Source organism: Aythya marila (genome assembly GCF_965140915.1).
Source record: "Aythya marila genome assembly, chromosome: 17".
Taxonomy (NCBI): domain Eukaryota; kingdom Metazoa; phylum Chordata; class Aves; order Anseriformes; family Anatidae; genus Aythya; species Aythya marila.
In genome coordinates, this window is record NC_139058.1 from 4,116,680 (window position 1) to 4,134,427 (window position 17,748).

General features: G+C 46.8%; 1 protein-coding gene across 4 annotated transcripts in view; it reads right to left on the reverse strand.

Annotated features, from left to right (window-relative positions):
* The window catches only part of MORC2 (MORC family CW-type zinc finger 2), a 43,626-nt gene extending 30,553 nt beyond the window's left edge, over positions 1 to 13,073 (reverse strand). The window contains exons 1-2 of one of the 4 annotated variants that reach the window (XM_082774219.1): positions 9,716 to 13,073; positions 273 to 326 (exon numbers count right to left, since the gene is read on the reverse strand). Coding sequence is in view for 2 of the 4 variants with exons in the window: in XM_082774218.1 (XP_082630344.1) it covers positions 273 to 326; positions 6,213 to 6,280 (122 nt within the window). In the remaining 2 variants the exon portion in view is untranslated. Of the gene's footprint in view, positions 1 to 272; positions 327 to 5,787; positions 6,137 to 6,212; positions 6,324 to 9,715 lie in introns of those variants that run through there. The other 3 variants (XM_082774218.1, XM_082774220.1, XM_082774221.1) reach the window with 3 other exon arrangements.
* Between the last annotated feature and the right edge of the window lie 4,675 nt (positions 13,074 to 17,748).

Here is a 17,748-nt window from a genome sequence, read left to right on the forward strand (position 1 = left end):
TAAGGAAAGGTTGGACGTGGTACTCAGGGACACGCTTTAGTGGGTGACAGTAGTAGTAGGGTGATGATTAGACCAGATGATCTTGTCTTTTCCAACCTTAATGGTTTACATAATCTGCTATTGATATTTACACTAAACCATGATGAGGTTTTCTATTTTTGTTTTTCTTGAAGTCTACTAGAAATGAAAATTGCTCAAGATCTCCTAAACAGACAGACTAATTAAATCTTTACTGAATCTCCCTTGGGAATTAGGCAGTCTCAGAAACATACCTGGCATTATCCACAAGTTCAGCAAGGGCACCAAATAAGAACTCATGGGTAGTTCTGCAACAAAACAGAATCAGCAGGGTTACACTGACACGGAAGAGAGACCTTGAATAAACTCAAATCTAAAACATATTTTAAACAAGTCAAATTGTATGTCTACAGTACCAATGCCTGTTACTGACACAAGGCTAAAAATTAGTGTTTTACTATCTGCTGGGAGCAGAAGCTCAGCAGAGATGCCCAATGGAGAGTCTGTTTCAGCAAACCTGATTCTCTTTATGTTCTGAAAAACACTGCGTGATAAATGCAACCATTCCTAACAGACATAACAGAGAAAGTTATTGACCTGTGAAGGAGTCACTGCCTATGAATGAGACAACAATTCATAAATCCTCAATTATTCACCACATTGCCAAGTCTCTTTGTGGCAACTAAACACTGTCTGTATGTAAAATATGGACAGATTTATATTACGCATAAAGTCCAGCTCTACCATGCACGTATTCACATTGCAAAAGTTATTTCTAACATGGAGAAATTTCCAGATCCTGCTAGACCTCCAATAGATGCAGCTGCTCCTAGTTCAGAAAAGACAGTCTTCTGCTACCGCTGTACCACACCACCTTCCAAACTCGATGCTAAAATCATCCAGACAGCTGCCGCTAGCACAGTCATGAACGCTGTGTTTAGCTTCTCGCCTTTGAACTACCATGTTTTATACGCAGCTCCCATAAAAAGGCTTTAGTTATGCACCTTAACCTTGATAAAAACAAAACACAAAACATGGTAAGGAAACAGTAAAGCTAGTAAAGTGATTCCAATATGTTGCCCGCAACATTAATGCAGTATCTCCACTGAAGGCCCTTGATGCACTTCTTTATGCATTTTCAAAATCCAACAATTATTGCACATGTAGATGAGATGTATCTACCCTTATCTATTAACTGCAGCTACAATACCTGGAGAAACAGTTGATCTTGCCGAACCAAATAATCTAATCTACCCAAGAAGGATTTATGCAGTTTATTTTTCCTCTAGGATGGCTGATGAAGAGACTGAGTCCTCAGAAGATGTTTTTTATCTACGTATTTCAGTTTGCATGAAACCTCTTCACATACAACCTGTTTTCACTACTACACAAAAATGCCAAATTATACCTAAAATCAGACTATCATACTGGTCAGAAAGTCACATCAGAAGCTCAGACCTGGTACTCCTTCATTTGAGCAGGATTTCCCGTGCACATACATGTATTTCAAGTGCTCCCTATTATTTAGTTTAACTCTACAAATCAACATCCCAGAAAAACATTTAAAAATTAGCCTGTGTCAGGGAAAAACCACAAACAAATGGATTCTGTAGCACTAGTAACTATGCTTTGTAAATATCTTTCAGTCTACAATTTAAAGAACACTTAACATCAAGGAAAAATGTTCACAGGGATTTCCAAAGAAAGATATTGGAACAAAATAGCTGAAGAAATATCAGAGGATAAGAAAGGCGAGAGAAAACATTGTTTCTAAGTAGCATGACACCATACCCAACTGAAAACACCTACCAAAAATGGAATCTCTCCTGCTGACCAAGAAAAGCGTAACCTTGCTACAAGCAAGCGAAATCAATTCAAGCTATTTACCACTAACAAAAATATATATACACCATAATATACTTAATGCAAGGCAATTAATCTCAACACTAAGACTTCTGAAATGTCCCAAATTATCTTGTCAATATCTAACTGAAGTCACACGTAGTGCTTGGCCTAACAAAAACCATGATCTCGCCTTACAACCAAGTGTGCCTAAAATACCTAATGTACATCATTATCAACTGGTAGCAATCCTCTCCCCATCCTCCGGGTTAAAAAAAAAAAAAAAAAAAAAAAGGCTATTTTATTGCAACATAAGTGTCAAAAACATACTGTTTTTGAACTGTTGGTTCCTTATCCAAGGATAAGCTGTTGGTAAAATTGAGGCTGTACAAGCTTGTACATAACCTGGACATACTTAACTGTAAGCTACATCATCATCATCGGAGGCAATACCAACATCAAAGCACGAGAAATACAACTATTACGGATCATAAGACTGCTTAAATGAAACATGGGGAGTCAGGAAGAAAGCATTATAAAAATCTGCAGCCTCAGTGAAAACTTGGCATATGTGGGTTGACTTTGAACCCTCTTACAACTTCTACCTTTCATTCAAGGCAGCTCCATCCATGCAGGAGGCGAAACTGGGCAAGGAAGAACAGAACACGGACATCTAAGGCTGCCAGTATATCTATTCAAATACGGGTTACAAAAGTCAAGTCAGGCAACTCCATAGAACGTGACCAATTTCAAGCACGTCTACAAACCATTCAGAGTAGCATACCAAGGGGTGGGAAGGAAAAAAGAAAGAGGCAGCTTATGTTCTGAGTTCAAGAATCATTCCTGTTTGAACCCAGCTGGACTTCCAATCCTACATAGTCAGACAAGTACCTAATAACTAATGAAAGATGTAAGACTTTATGTTTGTGCTGAAGGAGGCCACATCTGGGAAAATATTTAAGTTGGAAGTTTGGCATCAGTGTCAGAAACAAGAGCTATCCTCTTGTTACTGCATTGTTTCAAGCCAAAATACAGAATATCCACAAGAAGAAATGTGAGGGCTTGACAGCTGGGGAGATATTGTTTGTCTATTACTCGTATTCCTCAAGTCCACCGTTCAGTTATTCTGAAATCTTCTCATCTGAGTGAGCTTCTACTCAAGCTGTGTTTAACAGGGGAATTCTGGTTACAGAAAAAAAACCCTCAAGTTCAATCACAAGTTAACTCTTTCTATACAACACTGTTTGAAGACAATTTCTGCTCTTCAGATTTTAACAAGCTCCTTCAATCGTGCATTACAAATATTCAAAATATACAAAAAAAAGTTGGCTGAGATGAGATGCATTTTTGTTATCATCTCAATGAATAGCCCTGGAAGCATTTTAAAGTGGCAGCATCTCGTTTTCAAGGAAAAAATCCCAATCATTGTTAAGACAGGTAGGTAGCTTTGGGAAGTCACCCTAAAGACCATTGTCCTGGTTTCAGTTAGGACAGAGTTAATTTTCTTCCTAGTAGCTGGTACGATGCTATTTTTTGGCTTAGGATGACAAGAGTGCTGATAACACCCTGATGTTTTGGTTGTTGCTGAGCAGCGCTTACGCAGAGCCAAGGACGTTTCAGCTCCTCACTCTGTCCTGCCAGCGGGGAGGCTGGGGGTACAGCAAGAGCTGGGAGGGGACAGACCCAGGAAAGCTGACCCAAACTAGCCAAAGGGGTATTTAATACCATCTGGGGTCATGCCAAACAAGATATAAGGGTGGCTAGCTGGGGTGGGGGAGGCTGGCTGCTCAGGGTTAGGCTAGGCATCGGTCAGCGGGTGGTGAGCAATTGCATTGTGCATCACTTGTTTTATTAGTAGTAGTACTATTGTTAGTAGTAGTACTATTATCATCATTATTGTTGTTATTATTGTTATTTTTCTGTCTTAATAAGCTGTCTTTATCTCAACTGATGGGCTTCACTTTCCCGTTTCTCTACCCCATCCCAGAGAGGAACAGGGAGAGTGAGCGAACGGTTGTGTGGTGTTTAGCTGGCGGCCAGGTTAAAACCACAACAACCATGCACTGGTAATTTTCATGTGCTTATGCTCTCAGGCTTTCATTACAGCATAATGATATTATAGCATAATATACAGGAACTTTCACATAGCTCAATTATTCAAGTTCCATAAAAGCACTTGGGATAACATCAGTGTTATTTGAGAAATAAATAAAAAAGCAACTGAAATGCTTCAGGTACATCCTGTCAAATTTGCCACGAGGCATAGAAGCATTATGAAAGCATTCAAAATATCAGCTGTAAGTCCTCAAGTTTTCAGGAGCCAGTTTATCTGGTCCTCAAAGCACTTCGGAGCATACCCTTAGATAAATCACAACTTATCTCTCCTTCAAAGAGCCTAAAAAAGGAGCAAATACAAGTCATGGTTTCCTTCTGCTGCTCAACACTGAGGGCTGACTTTAAACTACAACTTAAAGAAATTCTACCTCCACATTATGAAACCTCTTTTGACACTGAAGCGCAATTTGAGATGGTATGGTTTTCCTCAGAGAGCAACAATAGTCTGAAAGACAAGCCTGCATCATCAGAAAACCTATGCTGTTCTCAGGTTGTTGTATGGTGGGTTGGTTGTTTTTGTTGGTTGGCTTGTTGGGTAAAGATAGAAGTTGTTTATTTGCTGTTTGTTTGGTTTTGATTTTAAAAAGTATTTCCATTCTTTTTCACTGCTCTTCGTAGGGAAGTATTGGCTTATGCCCTAATCCCCACGATCTCAGAAGGCTTTTCGCTCACAGTGGATGACAAGCCCTGGCTTTGGCCTATTCATGATCGATAGCCTCCAGCTCCTCCTAACAATTTTATAACGCAGCATACTACAAGGACACCAGCAGCGTATGCAGGACAAGAAGTATAGTGGCAATACTAAATAACTTCATTACTTTAGGGCAGGAACAACACCTTCAGTCATTTCTGTGGCACAGACTTCATCTTCTTATGAAACAGCCAGAATCCTGTTGTCCTACAGGCAAGTACAAGCCACCACCAGGGCAATGTCGTAGTTTTCTAATATGTATGAACATATATGTGCCTTCCACAACCAGACATGAGAATTTCACAAGGCAGCACAAGGAACTTGACTCAATGTTGTCTTATCTTCAGGCACCAGACTGCTTGCTCTATGTGCAACTGCTACAGGCCAAACCAGAGAACAAAGCCACTGGACATGGAACCAAGGATGACATCTGGCTGTTACCATCTTACTCTTTTGTGCAGAACCCCTTTCCTTATAGCAAGAAGAATTTGATGACGTTCTTGGCACATGTGAAATTTGTCTGAGTAGTTCCTCTTGTAGCCATATCTTGCATCACCAGCACAGTCAGATCTGCTTCAAAAATAAAGCTGTCCGGTTTTGTGCATTAGTAGTCCTTAGACTGCTGCAGACCACTGAGGTCCCTCGTTCTAAGCTTGCCTTCGTACATTGAAAGTAGCATGCAAGGGATGAGGTGGCACTTGGTATCTTCTGATGGTAACGTTCAGAGTCAACTCTTCCACAAAATGTTAGAAGACAACCTGACGCTGGTCTTCAGTTGATCAAAATGAAGAGATGCCAAGTGTTTCTTCATGTTTCTTCTTCAAGACGGTTTGGCCATGGTAAGCTCCTTCCTTAAACTCTTCTGTTCATGACACAGCAATATTACTGTGTTTTGTTGTTTCGTTTTTTCCAGGCATGTCTCAGGTGGACGCTTAGCCATGTTAAGCACCCGTTCCCAGCGGCACTTCTCATTTCCTAGCCATCCATTCTGAAGTAATCAATTTTAAAGCAGGTGAAGTTTTGTCTCTTCCCTGGAGATTTTGTATCGGGGACTTTACAGCGAAAACAGCTGCAGTTCCTTCACGAAGCCCATCCGAAGATTCTCATCATTAGAAACATACCTCTACGAGACATCCAGGCGCGGACGAAACCAGCCAACAGCCGCCTGAAACCCGAGGCTTCTCCTGAGGGAGACGGCAGCAGAAGCCAGGCGGGCCCAGCAGCTGCTCCCTGCGTCCCCCCATCACGCATCCTTCCACGGGACCTCCGCCGTCCGGATACCACCTCGGTGCCAAGCCTGGGGGGCTCTGCTTCGGGGGCAAAGTTTGTTCACGAAGCTCCCCCCGGGCTCCACACTTACCTGCCCCGGGGCTCCGCGGCGCTGCCAGCCCTTCCCCACCGCCCTACCGCGCTGCTGGGCCCCGCTCCTGCCTTTTTTTTTTTTTTTTTTTTTTTTTTTTTTTTTCCTTTCTGCCCCACCGCGACGGCGGCAGCTGCGGGTGGTGGCTGCAAAGAGACAGACAGAGCCAAGGCAGGCGGTACTCACGAGTTGGTGTGCAGGTACTCGAAGGTGAGCTGCGCCCGGTTCAGGCTGCTGTAACTGACACACGACATGGCGGCGGCCCGCGTGCGCGCCCTCGAGGCCGCCTCCTCCTCCTCCTCCTCCTCCTTATCCACCACCCCCCTCCTCCTCCTCCTCTTCCTCCACACACAACCCCAGTCACCGCCCTCGCCGTGAGGCCGCCACCATAACGCGCAGATCCCCCTGTGCTGCCGAGGAAGCCGCTCCCCTTCCCTTCCTTTTCCCTTCCTTTTCCCTTCCTTTTCCCTTTCTCCTTCCCCTTCCTTCCCCTCACAGCCCCCGCGGCCCAGCTCCCGCTTTGTCTCCGCCACCGTCACGCCCGCAGCCCCCCCCTCCTCCGCCCCGTAACCCCGCAAAAGGCGGAGCCGTCCCCGTTCCCCGCCCGTTAGGGCCGGGCCGCAGCCGCCTGACGGAGGAGCCATGGCGGGGGCCGCCTGACGGGAGGCCTCGGCCGGGGAGAGGAGGAGGAGGAGGAGGAGGCGGCGGCCGGTGGGGTCTGTGGGGGGGGCTCGCGGGTGACGGGACTCGCGGCGACCCCACCGGGGACAAAAAATTGAGGGGAAAAATCAACGGAAACGGGGCCAGCGGCGGCTTCAAGGCTGGCACGGAGCGGGAGGAGCCGCCCCCGAAGCGGGCCCGGGGACCGGCGGCTTCTCCTTTAGGGTGACACCGCGACTGGGTTTGCCTGCTGGGGGCTGCTGAATGCTCGGGGAGGCGTTAAGGAGAAGCAGCTGGATGTCTCCGCGCTTCTTAAAATATCTTAATAGGGAGGGTATGTAAGCTCGCAAACGGTCTTGTCGCGTTCCTGCGCCTGCGGTTTGTCTGAGCTGAAGCGGCAGAGCGAAGCTGCGCTGCCTTCCTTCTGTCCTACCTCTCGAAATCGCAGGCACCGAGAATGCTGAAGGCCTGAATTGCACTGCTGAATGCTTGGAAAAACATGCCGAATGCTTTGGAAATGGACTCTGAAACGGGATGGCTGCAGCTGTGTCTTGGATACTAGGAATCCGGGCAATCCAAAGGTCCCAAACTGGAAGGAATTCAGCCTGCAGAAACTGAGGTGGAGCGAACTGCTTTGGAACAAGGCACAGAAAAGTTAGATCTAATTATCTATTAAGCTTCAAAGGTGAATGGTTAAGATGTTTGTGTTGCTTGCCTCCCATTTTGTTTGCAACACCTTCTGGGCTGTGTTTTTGTGTGCGGTGTGTCCCCAGACACATCTCCAGGCCAGAGCTGACAATTCTGCAGCTTTTACTTGAGAAATTTGCTTCCTGGCATAGGATTTTGTTCTGTTCATCCTCAACTCAATCAGTTCAAATCTAAATATTCCTTCCAGTCCGCGAGTCCTGTTATTGCTGCTGAAGCAGAGTGCTCTCTGTATGCATGTGTAGAGTGACTTTTTGATGACTGCATATGTATGTGCAGTGATTCTTTCAGGCCTTCTCTTTGAAAAGCTGTGCGTGGCAGAACATCTGAGCTGCATGAATGCATTAGGTAAATTATTGGCAGTAACAGTGTTTAGGTGTCTGAAGGTTTATGACAAATACCTGCTTGGGTCTTTTAAAGATTGTAGCATTATCTATCATACTCAGCTTTCATTACATTATATTGCACTCAATATGAAAAGCAGATAGTCAAAAGCAATGCAAACCCAATCAACATGAGGGCAAAGTAGATATCCAAGTACATGTCACTAAGGAACACGAATCTAGAACTTCTGTGTCCTGTCAGCCCTGCCCTGTTCGGTGCTCAGGATATCCCCTCTTTTCCTAACAGGAACTTTGTGGCAGTCTCATCATCTTATGTTTGGGGAAGAACAACATTCCTTTCCTGGCAACAGAGAGTTTAACAGCTTCAAGAAAGTACGGTGTCAATCTGCAACAGCGCAGTTGGATGCCTTACTTGATGCTGCTATGGAATCCCAGGACTGGGTTGGATGCTAGTCCTTCACACCTGGCCTATGGGAGAAGACCGGCACATTGCAGTTCCATTTTATTTCATCAGTCCTCGGCAGGAAATTACTCTTTTCCATCCCACCAATTCGTGGTGTTGACTTCCAAGTCATTTTCATTTTCTCCAACAAAAAAAGAAATAAAAAATTCATTTTTACTTTTTCTGTAGCTGCTCCGAAGTAGATTTCAGATATGTTTCTGTCTTCTGCTCTTTGGCTTCTCTTGCTGAAGTCTATAAAGGATTATGTTGTTGTTCATTAGCCCTCTGAGCTGCCAGACATCCAAGAAAGAATGAAATTACCTTTGGCAAAACAACACTGGATCACACCACAGCTCTGATTTGGCCACAACATAGCTATTCTTTGATGGGCAGCCTTTCTGACAGTGAATGGAGAGGTGATGCGCTCTTTTTGCGTGTGTGCCACTGCTGCAAACTGCTCAGTTCCTTTGCTTGTGAAATGGAAGTCTTCCCATTGCAAATTCACTTACATACTTTTCTGGGCATGACTTTTATCTCAGGAACTGTCTCTCCAAACTGTTAGTAGTTCTAGGTCTCTCTGTTACATTAGTTTTGGCAAACACTTTTCCTTTTTTTTTCCATCTGCCATCAGCACCATTTTCTTGAGTTCCTGTTCAGCACATGGGAGCGTCTGCAGACATCTTACCCCAGCAGGCAGAATGAATCTGGCATCTTCCATTGCTTCCTTTTCCACAGATGTGACAAAGTCACCCACCCCCTCACTTTTGAGGGGCTATTCAGTTGCAGTAGAAAGCAACAGCTTGCTGTGATGCACACGACTAGCCTGATAAATGACCTGTGGAATGGTGGCTTCTCCATCCAGTGCAGGCTGGGGCGTGAGGCAAACCGTCCTGCTCTTCTTTAACTTGTATTTGAGTTTCTCACACAAAGATAAATGTGGACATCTCAGTCTGTACAACTTTCCTACTCTGAAGTAATCCCTGAATCCCCTTGGGAAACTAGTCTTTTGAACCCACACTGGTCAAAAGTTGTGTTCCTGGGTTCAGTGAGAGTTCCCACGGAATCATGCATAGTGTTTGTTCCTTACTCTGGTGCAGGATTTCCAAAGCATCTTCCTGTTAGCCTGGGTTGTAGCCAGAGGTACTTGGCTATGTTCAACAACAGCTCTGTTGTGTGGCCCCTGTTCTGAAAAGTGGGGGTAACTGCTTGTAATACCTGCACAGGCCTTGAATCAACAGATTTGTCTTCTCTAGTTTTTGAGAAACTTGATTTACAAGCCAGTACCCCAGGAGTGAGTTGCTGTAGTAGTGAGTACTATGGCCTGCACCAGACAAGTGCCATGAGGGCAACAAAGCATCTTTCCCACGCTTATTTGAAGTTTCCAAAGCTAGTTAGTGGCTTTATTCTGTGTGTATGGACACGAAGAAACATAAACTTTTGCACTATATAAATGTGTTTTTCCCTGTTGGAGTAGTACCTGCAGTGATTGTACTGGAAAATAAACCTGGGAACCTCACCAGTGATCCTCAGTGGCTTACCAGTGCTTCCTTTATCTTTCCTTTCTCTGGAAAGAAAAATCAGCATCTAGCACTGTCTCCGTGTGCGAAGTCCTCTGTATACATTGTGACAAAAGCTGCTGAAGTTCTGGTCCATGTTGTTTTTGCTCTTTCAGTGTACTTCTCAAGAAGTTCATCTGCCATTACAGAACACAATAACCTAACTTGCATGGATCCTGTTTCTATTGCCCTGAATTTGTAAAAGGAATTTAAAAAATCTTACCTTAATGGGCTGTGAAACATCGTGTGGACTCGCAGCTTTTTGTTCTTTTGTGCTTTGAGGCACAGTGGCTCCGCTCCATGAGCTCCATGATTCACCCCGATTACCTTCTGTTACAGATGGAAATTCTCCCTGCCATGAAATGTGCTGCTCTCAAAACAGGATAAGATATTCTTCTTTAAATGGAGCATGATTGTCTCATTCAAAGAGAGGAGCAACATTATTCAAACCATTCTGACTTTGCCTGGGCATGAGTTAAATCTCAGGATCAACCTAAGACAATGCAAGAATGCAAGCCATGAAGTCAGGAATTTAGATAAAAACAAGTGTCTTATCTCTAGTTGTTTCTCTTAGCAAGGAATTCTGCCTTATGTGATCTGGAGTGGACACACTTCTTGTATTCATAATAACATTTGTCTCATCTCTCTGTTGTTTGAGTCAAGTAGCAGAACAATTGGCTGACTAATTCAAAGTAGACATGGAGTGACACCTCTCTTCGTGGAAGACTCTTTTTCTCATTTGTGGGGAGACATAGCTCTTGGCTTTCTCCTTTCTGGAACAGTCATTTAATGAGTAGTCAGTGAGTCAGTCCTTATAAGACACGGAGACCAAGATGTTCAGATGCATCTACCTAAACGTGTATGGGAGGCACTGAAGTCCAACAACCTTTTCCATAGTGCCAAATGTCAGCCTCGTGCTTGCCTGTCTCATGGGGAAGTCACCCCATGGATTTAAATTAATTATTTCAATCTAGATGCTATTCTCAATAAGACACTGGCTGTCAGAAGTGACTTCGTAAATTAGTTTGCGGAAGAATGGGAAGGGAAGGAATAGATGAGAACAAGGAGACATCCTGAAGGAAGAACCAGGAAATTGTCAGCAGAATGTCTGGATGTTGAGGATCCTCCTGCACCAGTCAGGATTCCCCAATCCTCAGTCTATCTTTCCCTAACGAACTAAGCAAAGGAAGGAATTAACAGATGAGAAAAAAAAATACAAAATGTCAGTATACCACCTCTTCACCACCTTGGGCTTAAAACGGAAAAAGTTCTGTGCCTTTTTGAGAATGATGTACAGAAGAGCCCACGAGAAACTAGTGGATGTGGAACAGTACTGGAGTCTTAAAAGAATTTAGCTGACAAACTTGAGAGGGTTATGAATGGCATGCACTGATCAGAGATTTACAGTTTGGCCAAGTTGCATGGTTTCCCCCAGGAATGACAAGAAGGGTCCAAGCCTGAAGGCTTCTTTCCTTCTAAACTGATTGCATGACATTTTAGTGGCCTCTACCACGATGGGGGAAGGCTTGCGGGCTTCTTAACAACATGACTAATGAGCAAAATTTATTTTGTTCATGAATAGTTTTTCCTATCTCATTATTTGAAAGTGTGGACTGTGTTATCTATTCAGTGTTTTCTTAAACCAGCCCCATGGACGTGTCTAACACGAGCAACTCAAATTGTTTCAGTCTGGCACACTTGCAAGCAACTGAAAACATGATCTTGTAGTGATCACAAAGCTACTAGTGACCTTGTAGCTTAGGGAAATCTCAGGTGTAGGTGCCTCTTAGAAGTATCATCCAAGGAGATGGGGCTGTGATACAAATGAAAAGCTGAACGGCCAAATGATCACATCTGGAAGAGAACATAGCGGGGACATTCTAGTGAGGGAGGAAGGCTTCATAGGCTCTTCCTATAAAAACATCTCTCAGTGACTGTCAACAGAGAACTGCTCCTCTGTTTTATGAATCCTACTGTGTGTTAAACGTCTTTTATCATCTCCGAAGGCATTCATCTACCTTAACTTGAGATGCAGGCAGATACAGTACCCTGGAACTCTAAAATGCCTTTCTGCATCATGTGAAGTTGACGTCAAAGAGCTCATCTGCTTTGGTGGCGGAGGATGAGAGGAGCTACACAGATGCAAAGCATCTTGTCTGCTGTACAGCTGCACGATGTGACTGCAGGAAGCCGGTCGATGCGACAACTACAAGCACGTTGCCAAGAGATGGTACACGGAGCAAAAGCACTGTAGCAGCTCAGTAAGGGTTGCACCAGCATCGTGTGATCATCTCATGTGACAACTTGACCGGTCCTCAGTAGTCCTGTAATCCCATCAGTGTCTGATCTGGAGGCTGTGTGGAGATGTTGCCATGCTTGTTCAGTACATCCTGAGCTCTTGTTCTTCTTGGAGTCTGTCTTTAGTCTGAGCTAATGATTGAGGTAGTACATGTTCTGAAAGTTAACTCAGATGCTGCAGCAGCCGTGTCAGCAGTTGAACGTTAATGACGTTAAGGGTGACGTTGTGGGCAGGCAGACAGCCCTGGGCTGAGATTAACTGGAGGAACAGCAGTGAAAGAAACCACCAGGCGCTGCAGAAAGTGGAGAGGCTAATGTGGGGCCAGCCCTGACCTGGAACTAAGCTGCTGGAGGGAGCAACAACAAGACAGAAGTGTGAGAGGTGGTGTCAGACCTCCCCTGGGTGGAGAGTGAGGGTGGGTGCTGGCTTAGGGATCACTCAGCAAAGCTATTACTAATTAAGGGCTAGGAGGATCAGGTAAAAGGGAAAGAGGCCTTTTCTCCCTCCCTCCCCACATTCATGACCATTGGAGCTGTGGTCAGTGGTGCTGCCATAGGCCCCCAAGGCTGCCCAGGGCTCCTATCTGCACTGGAGCAGAGCCAGTGGTGCAGCCAGGAGAAGCTATGGTCAGATACATGCAGCCACCTTCTTGTGGTGTCGATGTGCAGGCTGCACTACACAACTGGTACTGGTGAGATCTCTGTTGCCTGTCTGCACATGGACAATGCGATAGCCAATCTTCGAGGTTTATGGAACTGTATCTCTGCAGCACGTGCAGGTATTTGGCTCAAATCTGGAGGTACGCCGTGCCAGGAGGAGCACCACCACTCCCAGATGCATGCCACCAGGCCTCTCAGCGCATCTCAGTGCCACCAGCAGTCATCCCAACTCCAAACCCTACATGGGAAAGCTGCCTGAACAATGGGAGAAAATGTCTGCATCAGGAATGACTCAGGACTTTGGTATATCACATCCTTAAATATTTATTTCAGTGATCTTATAAATGTTTTATTTGGAGAAAAATATTGTAATTGGCCAATATTCCACAAAATATAAATATTTTGCTCTAAAACAGTACTTCCTTCCCCTGCTTGCAGAGGTTTTGTTCTTTGCTGATTATACGGTTCGAGCTCTGTGCAAGACAAGGGCTTTTCCCCATGCTACAGTCTGTTTACATGTGGATGAAGTCTTAATCCAAGCACCATAATAGCAAGGGGGAGAAAAGAGGATTTATCCTTAGTTAATCTTCAAAAATAACTTTTCATCTGACAGTCTTTTCCACTGAAAAAGTTTGCATGTGGGAACAGGCTAGGAAAATTGAGTGGAAAAGGCATCCCTGGAACACCTGCAGTGGCTGTGCAGAGAAGTGAGGACACTTGTCAGGAACAGGAGCCATGCAAGAGAGGCCACTCATGCAACACAGGGCTTCTCTGTGTGTTGATTTCACGGCCCAGAGACCCACCAGGCAGTGCAGGCCAGTGCTGAGGATGCTCAGGGTCCCACCCTTGCAGGACTCACCCTGGGGCATGAGCAGCTGGCTCTGCTCTCACTTCTCCCAACCCCGTGGCAGAGCTGTGATCAGACCATGGGGCTGCAGCTATAGGAGCGAGCAGGCAGCAGCCTGGGTGGCTTGCCTTCAGAGTGCCAACAGCTGGGATCTGGGCATCTTTTCCACAAGCATTTCCCTGAAACGAGAAGAAAGATGCAGAAACTGGAGGTTGGATGACTCAGGGTTGGGAGCAGTGGTGCACAGCGTGTTGATGTAACCTCTGCCCAGCACAGAGAAGAATGCCCAGCTGAAAGTTCACCACCCCAGTCTGCTACTGAGGTGTAGCTAATGAGTTTAGTGTCAGTTGGATGACCCTGCTGCCAGCAGGGGGGTATGTCCTTCAGAGGGAGACCAGGCTAGGCATGGTGTATGGTTGTTAAGGGGACCTGGGCAGGTGGTGTCCTTAGTTGTATGTGGTAGTTGGTGGGACTTGCTGCCTACGTTTTTTGCTTCCAGCAGGACCCAGAGTATCACAGAATCAATCACAGAATTGTAGGGGTTGGAAGGGAGCTCCAGAGATCATCGGGTCCAACCCCCCAGACAAAGTAGGTTCCCTAGAGCAGGTTGCACAGGTAGGCATCCAGATGGGCCTTGAATGTCTCCAGAGAAGGAGACTCCTTCCACTTTGGATGGAAGAAAAAAATAAAACAAAATTGCTTCAAAGTCACCACCAGCAACTTCTTCAAACGAGGTTTATTTCAGCCTATTGCATCCTTCCCCCTCACTGCGGCTTCCAGCGCTGTTTTTCTGTAGCGTGGTGGGATGGTGGCAGAGCAACATGAACTGGAGGCAGCTGCTCACTCCCATCCCCATGGTATGTTGAAAAAGCAGAGAACTGGACCCTTCTGGGCACAGCCTTTACCCCCAGTGCTGGGAAAGAGAGTGAAGAGCTGCCTGGGGTGCTAGTTGGAGCACTGCATGCAGCACTTGCTGTGTGATAAGGACCTGTTGGTACCAGCTTTGCTGTAGATAAATTCATCTCCTATCTACAAAGGGAATTTGAGACAACATATGCAATGGAAAACAGTGTGCTAGCGATCTTTTTGTGTGTAGACAGGGCATTCAAAAGCAGTATAGCTCAGCCTGCCTGCAGCAGACTAGACATACCAACAAGGATTAAGAGTCCAATGCAAGACTTGGCAGAGTCACAGCTGGGCAGGAAGGACTCCTAACCAGGCAGCTGTTTGGTTCTTTCTTATATAAGCTGTCTAGACCAGACAAGAAGAAACGAAGCCAACCCTGGCATAAGACTGCTGCTCCTGCACAGACGGTTTCCAACCTCCAGCTTTCATTTTTGAGCCTGTGCAAAGCAAGAGGGAAGCAGGAGGATGTTAGTAGCCAAGCCAGCTCTGCATCAGAGAAAAATCTGTGAGCAACTACAAAAATAATGGAAAAGAACAGTAACTGGTGAGATTTATTACAACTAGAAAAACATTTGATGTTTTGCACACAGAAGGTGCTGTGTTGCCAAGAAATTTCTTCTCACAGCAAGCCTGCAGATGCTAGGGGACACAGCTCAAGCTGCAGGAGAGGGGAGGATGCTCCTAGGGAGACGCAGCCCAGAAGAGAAGGTGCAAACTCAGAAATGGTTTACCCAAGTTTCCCTGTGACTGTTTCAGCGTGAATTCAAAGAGAAAAAGCAACCAGAAAAGAGGCTGCTCTTGAAATATTTCCTGTGGCAAAAGATATATTTGATATGAAATATTTCACTGTGGCTGGGACAAGTGCAGCCACAAGGGAATAAGAACAACCAGGGCTGTCCACCGGGTGCAGCAAGAGCCCTTTGTCACTACATCATTGGTCTCATTAAGGAACACCAGAACCAGTCTCTTACCGGTTGTCCACGACACTACAGGCTTCCAGCCTTTTCGGAGCAGCGTGCCGTGAGTGCCTGTGGTGCCGTTTCTTGCTGCCAGGGCCCGTGAGAGATCAGCTGCTGGGAAATGGGGTGCATGGGACCCTGCCTTGGTGAGTCTAGAGGAAGCAGGTTTGCTCCCCTGCCCAGCCTTGGAGGTGAAATGCGTGCAGCCACCCTCCCTGCGGAGAGTGGGGCCTGGGGTAGCCCTGGGCTACCACTTTGTGTTCCTCCTGTAGCCTTCGTAACCCTGAGGACCTTCCCCAAACCCATTTCTGTAAGAAGAGCAGTGCTGGATGAAGCCAATTTTTAAGGCAGTTTGAAAAATGGATTCCTTGTCTCTCTGTTAACATTCTGACGTCCAAAAAGCTCTATTTGAAGGGCCAGGCCCTTGGAGAGGCTGATGGCCTCTCAGATCTTCTGGGAAGCTCTTAGGAAGGACCATCATGTTGGAGAGCGTCTGAAACCTGGTTATTAAATGGCCAGGATTGGTAGCTTCCCTGTACCCCTTGTCCTTATTCCAAACCCTTCCTTTCTTGGCTACAGCAGATCTCAGCATTGTAATTTATGGGCTTTAGAGGTGTCCCAAAAAAGGGAAAAAATAGCTATGTTCAGTCAGTGTGACAAAGAAATTGGAGGGGGGGCGGTGCGGTGGCAGCGCTGGGGAAGGACGGGTCACCTCTTAGGAATGTCCTGCCCGTGGAGAGGCTGGAGCAGCCTCCCTCCCTTTCACACAGGGCCAGGGCCTTGTGCAAGTTCCTGGAGCTGGGCTGGAACTACAGCACGTGCGTAACCTCCCTCTGCTCTGCCAGGCAGATTTCTCTCCAACTCCAGGTGCGGCTTTTGAGATGGCCAGGAGCTAGGACACCACACCCTGCGTGCAGTTCTGCCTGCAAGCCCCCCGCAGCCATTTACCAGCTTTAATTCAAGCAGGATTAAGAGCTTCCTGGCTGACAGCTGTGGAGCAGCACCTCTGCTCATCTCCCTCCTCTCCCAGCAGACGCAGTGCTCATGCCAGCCTCCTGCCTGCAGCTGCACCCTGAATTGCTCGCTGCTGTGTGGCACTGCAGCCTGGCTCGGGGCTGGTAAGGAGCTGGTGGTGCTTCTCTCTGTATTTTAGGGTACAGGCAGGGTCTCGTGGCTGAGCAGCCCTCAGGTAGTGCTGGGGAAGCTGCTGTGGGAGAGGCTCCAGGCTTCTATGGTGGCCCGGCACAACCCCTGGTAGAGGTGTCCGCATCACCTTGCTGAGCAAGAGCTCATGGGGTGGACAGGCTTCACGGCATCCTCTGGGACTCGGTGCAGGACAGGGGCCAGCAGTAAGCAGAGAGAAGAATCCAGGTGGTGGATTCACTGCGCTGTCAGCCTGCTAGCTCCTGCTAGCTGAGGCTGTGGCAGGCAGGACACAAGCCTGGCCAGGATGGAGACGCTGCAGGCAGAGGCAGCGTGCTGTCTGCCCCAGCAGCCCTGCACGTGCAGCATGGTCCTGGCACGGTCAGGTGCCTGAGATGCACCAGGAGCATCCTGCTCGGTGGAACAGCTCCTCCGTGCACTGCTGGAGCGCCAGCAGCTCTGAGCAGCACGAGCAGGCAGAGCAGATCTTGGAGACCTACAAAGTTGATGGCTTTCTTGTGTGCAGAGTGATAGACGCAAGAGGTGTTTGGCCCTGGAGATTCACAAGTGTAAGTCACAAGTAATTCACAAGTGTAAATCACTTTTTACACAAAGAGAACGTGCTTTCTGTTCTCATATTTGCCAGCAGGTCAGGAGAAATGGAGTCTTCAGTGCCTGTAAGAGCATCGCTCCTCCTCAGGCAGAAGTGTGAGCTTCCATATCACGTGGCTCCTTCACACCTTGGTGATGCAGCATCCCCAGGGCTGCTATGAGGCTGCACAGTGCCCATGCCAGAGCAGGACATAATAAATTAATCACACATGATCCTCCTCTGGCCCTAAGCAGGACATGAGTCACGCCTGAGCAATGGGCACGTGTGTTTAGGTGAGAATGCCCCATCCTGAGCAAATGGCACCAGTCCTGCCAGGCATATGGTCACCGTGGCTGGTCTTATCCAGGGCTTGTGCTGAAGGGATGGCAGCGTCACGGTACTGATGTACTTTGCTCAGCTTCTTTTTCCCAAGGGGACAGGAGGGGAATTTTGGTTCCCTTAGGAGCTGGCTGTTGCTTGTGCCTTACAGAGAGCCCAAGAGACTGTGAAGAGACTGAATTCTCCTTCCCAGAAGCTGCAGCAGGGTCCCTACACAGTGGCACTGACACCTAGCCTCCATCGTCCTGCCCTTGAGTCAGGCAGGCGTCTC